Here is a 12,986-nt window from a genome sequence, read left to right as displayed (position 1 = left end):
GGGACTAGGGGAGATGTGGAAGAATGTTAGAAGTTACAATTTTGAGTGGGGGTAATAAAAGATGAGAGTTAAAAGAGTAAATAGAAAAAAGGAAAAAAAAGAATAAATCAGATAGCGCAAAACTGTACCTGCTGCCACCTCTGTAGTGAAGACAGCAAGACAGTAATGTCACTCACCAGGCTAACAGTGACGTCACTCACCTTGCTAGCAACTCAATGAGGTCAGTTCTGCTCATGCCGTCAGGAATCAGCCTTGGAATCGCAGCGATACATGTTCTAAACAAATCGATTTTGGGTTTTCTTTCCCCCCTGAAAAATGTATCACAAAATCCCAAAACAGAGTAAGAAGTATATATCATGTGGGTTAGAAAAATCCATTTAGCAATTATATTGCCAAAGATGGGACCCAAGGCTAATGGTTCCTGTAGAAAGGGGGCACATACAAATGCATATGGACCCAGCAGCTAGTTACCACCAACGCCTAAGTGAAAGGATGGAGACCATTCAGGGAACTGACAGCAAATAATTAACCTCATTAATTAGGAAGCATTCATACCAACTTAATTTCAAGTACTTACGATTTTATTTAATTTGAACTTAGCTATCTACAAACATATTAAATACTAGTTACTACTATAACTAGCTGTGTGCTGGTTAACATGTTAACTTCACAGGACGCAGCATCACGTGGGACGAAAGCTTCGGGGCATGCCTTGAGAGATTACCTACACTGGCTTAATTGAGGTAGGAAGACATAGTGTGAATGGAGGAGGCACTATTCCACGGCCTAGGGCCCTGGACTACTCAGAAAAGATAAAGCGAGTTAAGACGAAACACTCTCCTTCTGGACTGTGAATGCCACGTGACTGCTTGTCTCGAGTTCCTGCTGCCACAACCTCCCAACTACTCCTCAGTGTGCACCTGCCACTGAGTTCATGCCCACGGTCAAGTGCAGAACTCCGTGAGGTGTGCTTATAGTTTGGACCCATACTCTAAAGCGGTGAACTCAGATAACCCTTTCCTTCCTCGAGTTGCTTTGGCCAGGTATTTTGTCACAGTAGCAAGACGAGTAACTAATATAGTGTTGATATTATCAAATATCTAAAATCATTTAGTTTTACCATCAGGCGTGCTCATGTCAGTACCCATATCGTTTCTTCCTGTTCTCTTGTGATGCACACGTGTATAAAGGGTTAGGTTTTATGCCATTTAAATGCGCTGATGTTTTAAAATCCAGGGCCCTCCTGAACAGCAGATGTTTAATATAATTTAATTTTACTATATATGTGTCTATGATGGAGAGGATGCTAAGGGCCAAATCCACTGCCTCATTCAGGCTCGACAGGGGCTCTACCACTGAGCTACACTCTCACCACCCACAGCAGTTTCTTGAAGTTATTCACAAATTTACTTGGTTGCTCTGTGGCACCGACTTTCATTTTGATCTGTGTCTGAAGGAAAGTCTCTGACTTTTACTTCATTCTTATTGGTTTCTAGCTGCCCAGCAGCAATCCCCATGCAGAAAAGAATCGAAAGGTTCTAAGAGTTCGGATCAGTCTCTGTTATAGAGATATTTATACAGTTGTCGCTGTGTGTGACTTTGCAACGCATGGATCAGACTGACCACAAGATGAACAACACAAATCCCTTAGATGTGGCTTAAGGTGCAGCTACTGAACGTCAACAATAACGGCGTGAATGCTGCTGCTGGCTCTCTGGTCTGCAAGGCTCTGGATAAACCACAGAAGCATGCCCGAATGGGTAGCCAGGCACACCAAGCCATTCAAAACTGCCGTTGACTCCTCAGTGTGCACTTGCCAACTAGTTCATGCCCACAGTCAAGTGTGGAACTCTGTGAGGTGTGCCTGTCCCCAAAATGTGACATTTGCAAAAGTGAACAAAGAAGAGAGGCTGAGGTCAACGAAGATGAAAATGGAGAAGGAAAAAAAAACTTGGCAAATTCTTAGAATTTCACATTGTCCCAGAATCTTCTCTAAACGTGAGGCTATTTCTTGAGACCCCTGATGATCTCTCACCACCAGGTACAAATGTGATTCATCTGGGTGTTACCATCTAGATACAGCTTGACTGGCCCTGGGACCCCCGTGCCCAAATGCAGCAGGCAGACACGCCACAGTGACTGACTGTCAGTCATAGTGTGACCTGGAACTTGTGGCTGCTTCTTGAATTAAGGCATCACGTGGGGCATTTGTTTAGGAAACACTCTGGCCCCCACAGACACCAGCCTTAGGTCCTTTTCTCAGACACACTTTTTGGCCTCAGTGTGGCGTCCAGGAGTTCTGGGTGGTCTCTGAAACCTGTACGTCATAAACTGTTTCCATCTCGAGTCTCCCTTCATCAGTTAAAGTCATTGCTAAAGTTAAAGATCACGGGGAGAGAAATCCAAACTAAAACATAAAAGGAGCCACAGAATAGCAAGCTGATCAGGGGACAGACAGACACTTCAGTCACTTGAGGCTCTCACAAGACCATGGGAGGAACTGGATGTAAACTGTTGACGTTAATACAAGAGTACTTGTGGTGAAAAGGAGGAAGATGTCTGGGAGGAAGTCAAACACACAAAACCTTCGCATCTGAAAGCTCTCAGGCCACTGCATCACAGCAGTGTAAGATGGCCATATATTAGATAATCCCAGAAAGCGAAATATCCGATGGGGTATTCTAAGACCTACAGTGCATCTATCTCAAACTGCATTTACATCCAAAATCTGCCTTATAGGTCATACTGAAGCTTGCTAGCAAACAAGAGGCACAGCTATCATAAAACATGCCACCCCGTGGAGAGGAAGTTCCTAAGACTGCAGAGAAAAAACGATGAATGAAAACTCGCAAGCATGGGGCTGGGGTGTGAAACGGGTCGGTTTCTAAAGGGCTGCCCACACATTACTCCTTCTGTGTCCTCTGGTTCCTAGACGGAAACCCAAGAGCCCAGATATGCAGGACTCCTGGCCCTTTCTTTTCTATGAAAGCAGGAATATGTATGTGGAACCATTTGTTAGACTTAAGTCAGTACTATGTCTGTCTGTGGTGAGTGGGAATTATTCATGTGATCATTGCTGGACTTCCATTATTTTCACTAGTTCGGCATCACATAAAACAATTAAATGGAGCTTGTGGAAGGAATCTCTGAATTTAAAACTACAGCAAAGGGCCACATGTGAGAAGTCCAGGAGAAAATGTACAAAAAACGCGTAAGAACCAGCCACTGACATGTGCATTCCTGTGTACACTGAGAACAAAAGAGCATATATTCAGTACATACGTAATCATGTCTTCAGGCTCCTTGTTGGACATCTGCACACTGGTCATACACATGGGTCTCCCAACCTCTTTGTCCAAATGTCGAAGAATGCTGTCTAATGCTTTTCTTACTTGAGGATAGTAAACCGACATTCCTGAGAGGGAGAGCACAGGCACAATATTGTCAGAAACTCATACGGGATGGCCGACTGTAATAACAACCCATCCATTTCTCAATGAAGAGCGCTTGCTGCTGTCACATCAGAAGATGCTCCAACTGTGACACGCTCTTCAGGACACTGCACACAAATCATGCAGAGAACTCAAACTCAGATGTGAAGGACAGAACAGATTCAACAGTACCCTGTGGGGAGACACATCTGAACAAGAAGACCCTTGACAGGAATACTAAAGTCATCACCCAAACATAAGCAGCAGATCACTGGATGACTGTGCACACTTGGGCGCTGGATGCACTTTATATTTGACTATGGACTTACACAAAACAATATCCCCAAAGCAATTAATCCATTCCACTTGCCACTAACCTATGACTTTTGCCTCTTCATCAGTTAAGGTTTTATTGAGAAAAATCTTTTTCACACGAAGGGTGTTTCCTGAGGGAAGAATGACTCCTGTGGTGGGCATGGGAGGGTCGCCGTCCTTCTGCTGCAGGCTGTCCGCGATGACGAGGAAGACTCTGAGGCCAATGTTCATCCTCTTCAGAGAAAACAGACCCAAGAGGAAGAAATCAGGGCCATGCACTTTATATGCCAAGGGGCTGGGAGAAAGAAGGACAGAAGGAATCTAATCTTTCTACCTGACATTGTGAACCAGCCGAGGCAATAGAATCTACTGTGATTTCAGATTCCCAGATGGACCCAAGCCCTTCTGGGGTCACTGGGTCTCCTTGTCGCTAAGGCTCACTTGACACCTCTCTGCACTTTCTCAACTTCCATGACTCTTTCAGCTGCCCCCCCAGAACACTTTTCTTCTTCACAGAAGAAACCACATCAACAACCCTCTTTCCACAAGTCACAGCAATCTACTGACACACACATGGCCTTTGTCCGTCCCCCCCCCCCCTTCTCACAGTGTAGTGAGCGATGGTGGCCTCCTGGACTTGGTGGAGGTCCATGAATGTGGAGGTCTGAATGAAAATGGCCCACAAAGGCTTATGTATGTGAATGCCTGCTCACCAGGGAATGGCACTGTTTGAAAGGATTAGAAGGATTAGGAGGTGTGGCCTTGTTGGAGGAACTGTGTTACTGGGAGTAGGCTTTGAGGTTTCAAAAGCCCATACCAAACCTGGAGCCTTTCATTTGGGGATTAGGATGTAGCTCTCAGCTACTCCTCCATGTTCCTTGCCATAATGATAATGGATTGAATCTCTGAAATGGTGAGCAAGCCCCCAGCTAAACGCTTTCCTTATAGTAGCTTTGGTCATGGTGTTTTTTTCACAGAAACAGAACAGTAAAGAGACAAGGGGTTTTGTACTTCCAAGAACATTAGAGCATGGAGCCCTCCTATCTTGTTTATTCTCAGTATTACTTTTCAATTTAAAATACATCCACGTCCCTTAACCCTGAAGCAGAGCATGTGTCTCAGGTATCAGTGGGATAAACACCCCTCACAACGCTTCCCTGAAGCATGTCTCCCTCATCAGGGATCTTCTTTCACTTCCCGCAGCACAGGCAGCATCAGGAACTCTTTTTCCTAAATACTTCCACCTCTTGCCACTTCTGTGCTCCTGGCCGTGTCACCTCTACCCCTATTCTAGGCTCCTCCCGAGCTGCCTCCCATCATCTGTATCCTCTCCCACAGAAAGTACAGATTTACACAGCATCGATCACTGCCCACTCCAGACTCCAAACACTTGTACCTAGCCGCCCCCACTGACTGCATTCCTTTAAGATCTGCCTGACGTCTTAGAAGTCCCAAAATGCTAAGTTAGATACGCCTGAGCTTTCTCCCAGACCCGACCGCTTCTCTACGTTTCCTTGTTCAGTAAGTGTTCTGCCTTTCTCCACCTGCATCCCACTGTCTCTCCCCACATGTCACTCTCTGTGACCCGCACCAGAGATTAATAAAGCAGGGACAGGCATCCCACTGGGTGGCAATGCAGTACAGGACACAAGAAAGTAAAATATCTGCTTACGTATATTAAGTAAATAAGACAGAACTTTGAAGTGTTACTCGTTTTTAGGTATAACAAAGTACTGATGTATTCCATTAATTCACACATCCGAGTGTCAGAGCCACAGTTATACACTCACAGAGACCCGGAAGGAAGCAGAACATTCTATCGTGTGGTGGAGCAAGTGGGTGAATAGTTTCTTTTATCTATTTTCAAAACTTGGAAAGATTCCAACACTGCCCCCAAACAGACTGATGAGTGTCAAGGATCACATAACCCCCAAAAGGACTAACTTCCACTCCCAGTACGAAAACATCATTGCAGCTACAATGTAAGTTTTTATTTTTACCTCTGGATTAATGGTGAACGTTTTAGCAGATTTTCCGACACTGAGAAGATCAAATATTATTTCTTTCATTGCAAAATCCAAACGTTCCTAAGAGAAGAAATTAATTAATTAGTAAATCATTGTACCTTGCTAGAATGTAACAGAAGCTGAGAAATATATATATATTGGAAACAATAGATTTCTGCCCTTAGAAAGGCTATAAATCCAAATGAACACAAGACAGATATATATGAATTAACAAGAATGGAAGTATCTAGAGGGCAGCCAGGACAGGGAAGGACCCTGGCAAAGGATCTCAATGGGAAAAAAAAGTTATCAAAGACACATGAGCGCCCGAGGTACAGGGCTCACAGACAGTCTAGAAATACTGAGTGCACAGTCCACTTCTAGAAATAAGACAGGGTGAGCAATGCACCTTAACAGCTTCCTAAGCACAAGACCAAACAGAACCTTGTCCGTTAATCTTTTGCATTGTTAGTCTCAGCAAATTATCATTTCTTCTAGGTGCATTCGCTTTATTAAAAGTTCCTTTTCCCCCTTATTGTAATAAAACAAATAATATAATAATTATTAATTAATAAAATAATCCCACATGTGGCGGGAGGCATGGTTCAGCAGTTAAGAGCACTGGCTGCTCAGAGATCCCAAATTCAATTCCCAACAGTCACACGGTGGCTCACAACCATCTGTAACGGGGCCAATTGCCCTCTTCTGTCTGATGCCCTCTTCTGTGATGCAGGCATACATGCGAATAGAGCACTCAATACATAAATAAATAAATCTTAAAAAATAATTTGATTATGGCTCAACTAAACTATCTGGCTTCATTCACAAGAAATATAATGAATCTCCTGGAACCGGCATTTCCCTGAGTTGAGAAGGAACGCGTACTTATTTCACATGACTGATGTCCAAAGGGAGACACAATTGAGACCTTGGTACGGCTCCCACAAAGTCCATTCAATACCCTCCTAATAAACTTTCTATTCCGCAGAGGCTAGGAAGCTAACGTTACATATCCCAGGAACGCTTCAGGGACACAAGCCTTACGAAGTAGTGGACACAGAAGGGGTGGAGACGAGGAGAGAGGAGGAGGTTGCCGCCTCTCACTCAGGGAGAAAGGTCTCCATCCGAGCAGTGGAGGCACAGCAGAAGCAGTAGGGTCCTCAGGCAGAGGAGGGCTCCTCTCTCAAAGCTCTTCCATTCTGACTGAAGTGGCAGCCCCCTGACAGCACGATACTTTCCCTGGCTTGGATGAGAATGGATTTCTTCCGTCCTAGAAGTTTTTGGTGAGTTCTCTCTAGTCCTTAAAAGACCCCTTTGATTTAGTTATATAGTAGGTTCTAGCATATGTGCTTACGAATCTAGATTGGGAGCTGTGGCGATGGCTTGGTGGGTTCACAGCATGAGTGTGAGGCTTGAGTTCAGATCCTCAGCACTCACATAGAAAACTGCTAAGGCGTTTGCATATTCCGATAATCCTAATGCTGGAAGACAGATGGGAAGGCCTCATGGGCTCACTTATTACAGACGTGTGGTTGCTGATAATTGAACTCAGGACGTTTCAAAGAGCAGGCCGTGCTCTTAATCACTGGGCCATCTCTCCCGCCATTTTTATTAGGACTATCACATACTTTCTCAACCCTCCCTCAATTAAATGTGTGTCTACCTATGTGTCTATCCCTTGTCACATGCAAAATCAACATCAGAGTCCTGTATTCTTTTGAAAACTTTCTGAATATACTTCTTTTTCACTCTTGAGTAGTGTTTGTATTTTTGAAAACATACCTCAAAACGCGTAGGAAAATACAAACCACCATTTGTTAAAATGGTTGTCCCCTACCAGCCTGTGCAAGAGGACCAATGAGATGAAGCGCCCACCTGAGCAATGAACTGGATGATCTTCACAAATATGTTGAGAGGGGTGTCACGGGGGACCACGCTGCGAGAGCCTTTCGGGAAGAGCGCCGACACTATGCTCATCAGGCGACTAGAGGCAGAGGAGGAGACTTAATGACCAAGTGATCATAATGACACCCGTGCAGAACTCCTCCTGCTCCTACATCAAGGGGATTTAGACCCCTCTCCGCAATGCTCTGAAACAATTCCACCGGTCTGATGGTAACAAGCGTTTGCTTATTTCTTTGAGAACTGAGGCTAGAGCTTGGAGCCCTGCATATGCTACGCGCACGCTTACCTCTTAGCAATACCATGCCTGCCAAGGCTTTATTCTAAATGCACGTGAAGACACAGCACTCACCTTTGGGTTACAGTATTGCTCTCACACTTTATTCTAATTACATAAACCCACAGCAGTCTATACAAAGACTCCAGTGCAACTCGAGACATTTTAGGGTCTTTATTCTGTTTAAAAACAAAAGAGAACAAGGATAATCTTACTAAGAACACGGGCAAACATGTAAGATCAAACACATTCTCTGACAACTGAAAGCCCCGACCCTTCCTGCTCTGTCCAGTCTAAGAAGTTTAAATACGCCAATCTATATTTAGCTGTGCTAAGTACAGATGGTCAGAGTGACCATCACTAAAGTGCCCGAACTCTTCATTATGCTCTAAAAGAAGATGAAATATTAGCCTTCTATCAACATTTCTGAAAATTTCAAAATGATACACATATCATCAAACTACTTGATACAGGGTTCGTACCACAATACGGACACAACCAAGGGACTGCTAATCTTTAATTTATCTGCAACCCATAGACAGATCGAGTAGGAAATACCAAATAGTATTAGTCACTGGACTTTGTGAAATAATACCAAATGCCAGCGAGCACATTTTAGTGAGAGGCGCTAGACCAGAGATCGGACTCCACACCCAGGCCCTGGGTGTCCTCTCGTCACTTGTCTGTGCTGTGATGGCCTCAGCTTCCACTGGAGGCAAGATGGTGTCTGCCTCCCAGGTCAAGAAGATCATAGCCTACAAAGCCCTGGGAACAGGGCCTGCTGCATGAAGAGTGTTCACTCAGCATAAGTGAACCATCCCTAATCTCTATGTAAAATCAGAACATTATTCAAATTACCTTATGATTTACAAAGAGAGAACTCTCTTATTTCAACCAGTTTGATCAGGGAATTTTCTCTTCACTCTTCACCCTCATACAATGAGATAGCATGAATTTTGAAAATGTAGCAGGAAACACTTATATATCTGCTTATTGACTCCTAAAAATCTGTATTTTTAAAAATTTTTTCTAGAAGAGTTCTATATTGTTAAGCAATTAAATATGGAAACTAACAAAGAGACTTTCTTTTCTTTCTTTTTTTTAATATTTATTTATTTATTATGTATACAATATTATGTCTGTGTGTATGCCTGCAGGCCAGAAGAGGGCACCAAACCCCATTACAGATGGTTGTGAGCCACCATGTGGTTGCTGGGAATTGAACTCAGGACCTTTGGAAGAGCAGGCAATGCTCTTAACCTCTGGGCTATCTCTCCAGCCCCGAGACTCTTTCTTAAAAATTGTTTTTATTGAGATATATATATTTTCTCTCCTCCCCTCCCTTTCTACACTTACCCATGGTTCCCATGCTCCCAATTTACTCAGGAGATCTTGTCTTTTTTCTACTTCTCATCTAGATTAGATCATGTATGTCTCTTTTAGGCTCCTCAACAAAGAGACTCTTTAAGACAGTCTCCCTACAAAGCTCTGCTTGGTTGACTTCAAACTAGCAATGCAGACCAAGCTGGCCTTAAACTCAGAGCTACTTGCCTCTGTCTCTTAGGATTAAAGGTGTGTGATACCATGTTCAGCAAGAATTCTTAAAAATATTTTTTTTTTACTTTATTACTTTTGTTTACTTTAGCAATCTATTCTGCTTTAAGGTTTAGAATAATAAACATCTGCTACAAATAATTAAAAGCATTGCAAAAGAGATGGAAGATGTTTTGTAATATACTTATTCACTAGAGACCATAGAGATTTTGCATATACCTACATAAAAATCTGATAGAATTTAAGGCTGGAAAATCCAAATGCTCTCTCTCAATACCAATCCCTTGCTCCATGGGCAGGATCCATCATAATCCCAAACTTCAAATACTCCCCTTGGGGTAGCTTTCTGTTTGCTACTAAAGTAACCAAAGTTACAAGTAATTCTTGACTATTACTAGTCTAATAAACAATTTTTTGTAATAATGTCTTCAATAAAACACAGCTTTCCTTCCTACCCTTTAAATCTGATATATCAGACATCACAATATGATGTCAGCAAGAAATTAAGAAGATAGGGAAGAGAGACAGCAGAGAGGACAATTTAGCTTTAAAAACCCTCTGAAGGACTCTGTGATGATGGTTATGTAACATCACACATTTGCGGAAATTCAGAGAAAACAGAGCACTGTATAAATCACAACAGTAATTCATGATGGTGGGAGAGAGAAAGGGAAGGACAGAGGAGGGAGGGAGATAGGAAGGATCTAATTCATTCATTCTGCTGTATTATGTTGGAATACTAAAAATATTCTAAATTGGTCCAGGCCTTGAACAAAGATGTTAATTCTCTAGGCAAAATTTTTACCAATCAGATTAATCATATTGTTATTATAGAAGTCTAAGGACTTTAACATTCTACAAATGTTAAATGTTAAATGTTAGACACACCAGTCAACCATGATCTCTACAGTAACCACATCAATATGCATATTCCTCTTTCTCTAACATGAACTTAAAAAATTGCCTTGTTAGAAAACCTAAACCAATAGGATAACAGTTTAAAAACCCATTCATCAAGACCATTTGGAAAACCTAGGCTATTATTGCCTTAATTTCACTGGACTATATTGTTTTAATATCTTCATTTACAACAGTTGGATGATGTAAGCTAAACACTGTAGTAAAACCTGTGACCTCCCTGAATCAACCTCCGCCTCCCCCCCATCTCTAAACTACATCTGGGGCTGCAGTTAAGAGCAGACCTTCTGAAGAGGCCGCCCTCTGTGGGCGCGGCTCCCACCTTAAAGCGGGTTGGGGTAAATCCTTCAGACATGCAATGCAACAAGGGGCAAAGGACAAGAACAAAGGCCGCTCTGAGAGGAAATAAAGCGATACTTTACTTGGTGACGCCAACACAACTCACCTGCAGGGTTTCTATTTGTTTTCTGATACTGTTGTTAGATGGCATCTAAATAAAGCAACGTGAGACAGCAAACATGAACATGAGATGCAGCACATGCATGTTAGATGAAAATAAGCACAAAACAACGGCAGCTCCTCACCAAGGTCTCTATTTAGAAGAAATCTGACATTTCCAAGGCAGTGGCCAGAAATGCTGAGAAAAAAAACCAAAATAACAAAACAAAACGAAAACAAAAAAACAGTCCCAAAATTTGGGTGTCCTAGAGCAGGCCTATGTCACTCAAGCTAGGAGAAAACTAAAATGTCTCATTACTGTCTTTTTCTCCCAACGGCCTACTGGTTAAGTTCAAATGGAGAAACTACATAAAGACTATTGGGGGCAAATCACTGTGCTGTTTTTATTTGGTCTGTCTCTTAGTAACTTTACAGAAACTTTAAAGATGGTATTCATAAACCAATTGAACCTAAACTGATTAAAAATAAATGAGTAGATATTTACCATATTCTTGTTAAAAGACAAAAATTTAAAACTGAACTGTTCAGTGGAAATGAAGCAGCATCTCTCAACATGAGGAACATATTTATTGTGATGGAGCCCACACTCCACTGTGAGCACCAAACTAACAACTTGCCATGCTATTATGAACAGGCTCTTTGCGTGGGTCTCTGGGAGACTGTCTGCCTGTGGAGGGCACATGTGTGTGAGCATGAGTGGGTGGGTGTGTGCAGGGTTGTGGCTGTCTTCTGGAGTCCTCCTCCACCACGTTCCATGTTACCCAAGCAACAGTCAGGGTCTCTCAGTTGTTGAAGCTGCTGTTCTGGTCTAGTCTAGGTGGCCAGTTTGTTCTGCTGATCAGTCCCATGTCTCTACCTTCCAAGTGTCGGGTTATAGGGCAGCTGCAGTGCCCAGTCAACATCTATATGGGTTCTGAGGAACCTAGTCTGGGTCCTCGTGCTCCAACACTTTAGCCGGAGTCTTTAGCCTCAGCCTGCTACGGTACTTTCTTTTTTCTTTCTTTCTTTTTTTTTTTTTAAAGGCTGCATAATAGCTCTAAGTGCCTGGCAAATTCGCTATACTAATGACTCTGGAACATAATGTCTCTTAATATCCCAGAACTACAGCCAACATGCTTCCTTAAAACCTCAGCATCCCTCTGAGTACATTCCAGGACAGTATGGCAGACCAGAAGCAGCAAGCATTATAAAACTGGATGACTGTGGATGCAAATCCATCTCCATCACTACTGGCTATGTACACAGAGGCCATTTGTCCTCTTTTCTGCCTCGGCTACAGTGGAAATGACAAGATACAATCCACCTAGCATCCAGTAAATATTAGAAAAAGGAATCCTAAGGAGTGGTGGCAATTAAGTGAAAAAAGTTTAGATGGATTTTTTTAATCAAAAGATTACTTGCATTGGGTAATTGATTAGAAAAGGCCTTTGATTTAATTTTCCAATAAATAAGAGAAATAAAATATAACTTATTATGGCACATGACTAGGTAACATTTCTTAGAATGTGTCAAACTCCTTCCACAGCTAAGCACAGTAGCCACAGGATTGGAAGTTTAATGAGCGAGAGCCCAAGTCACACAATTTCTGCTGAATAGAGCCTTAAAGTAGGTTAAGGGTTAATGGCCAAGACAACTGTCATCCAAATAGTCATGCTATGCTGCGTGGCTCTTATCTCCTTTAGCCTGGCAGATTGATACAGCCATTCACATAAATGAACAATGTGCCAGAACCAGTAAACAGGAGGTAAGGGTTCAAAGGAAACAGCATTTTAAATGAAAGCCTCAAGACAAAAAAAAAGAAAAAAAATGGGGGGGGGGTGCGGAGTTAAGGTGCTGTGAAAATATTGTAAGTATGTTAGGTGGAAACGAAGATATAAAGAAACTTCAACAAAGCAACAGAAAGGTATGAACTGTCATGGAACAGCGCAGTCTCCCGGAAACACTAAATGCACATCTTAAAAACCTTTCAGAAGAAAGCGAGTTGACTCAGAAAAATGGTACGTTCCCCCTTAGTGCCTATCTCCATGTGAATGATCAAAATAAGGACAGGAACAATTGCCATGTAAGTAACTGACAGTGTTTCTTTCCTGGGTGTGAGACCCAAGAGTCTGATCAACTTGATCT

General features: G+C 42.5%; 1 protein-coding gene across 8 annotated transcripts in view; it reads right to left on the bottom strand.

Annotated features, from left to right (window-relative positions):
* Positions 1-12,986, bottom strand: part of Fryl (FRY like transcription coactivator) — a 232,418-nt gene that overhangs the window by 78,262 nt on the left and 141,170 nt on the right. For 6 of the 8 annotated variants that reach the window (XM_038321732.1, XM_038321751.1, XM_038321741.2 and 3 more), the window contains 7 exons: positions 10,849-10,893; positions 8,007-8,110; positions 7,628-7,736; positions 5,747-5,833; positions 3,809-3,980; positions 3,283-3,415; positions 201-308 (listed from right to left, as the gene is read on the bottom strand). In XM_038321732.1, coding sequence (XP_038177660.1) covers positions 201-308; positions 3,283-3,415; positions 3,809-3,980; positions 5,747-5,833; positions 7,628-7,736; positions 8,007-8,110; positions 10,849-10,893 — 758 coding nt within the window. The remainder of the gene's footprint in view (positions 1-200; positions 309-3,282; positions 3,416-3,808; positions 3,981-5,746; positions 5,834-7,627; positions 7,737-8,006; positions 8,111-10,848; positions 10,894-12,986) is intronic. The other 2 variants (XM_042054758.1, XM_038321781.1) reach the window with 1 other exon arrangement.

Source organism: Arvicola amphibius, chromosome 1 (assembly GCF_903992535.2).
Source record: "Arvicola amphibius chromosome 1, mArvAmp1.2, whole genome shotgun sequence".
NCBI classification, from domain to species: Eukaryota; Metazoa; Chordata; class Mammalia; order Rodentia; family Cricetidae; genus Arvicola; species Arvicola amphibius.
The sequence above is the reverse complement of the archived record's forward strand: the minus strand, read 5'-3'. Positions and strand labels throughout refer to the sequence as shown.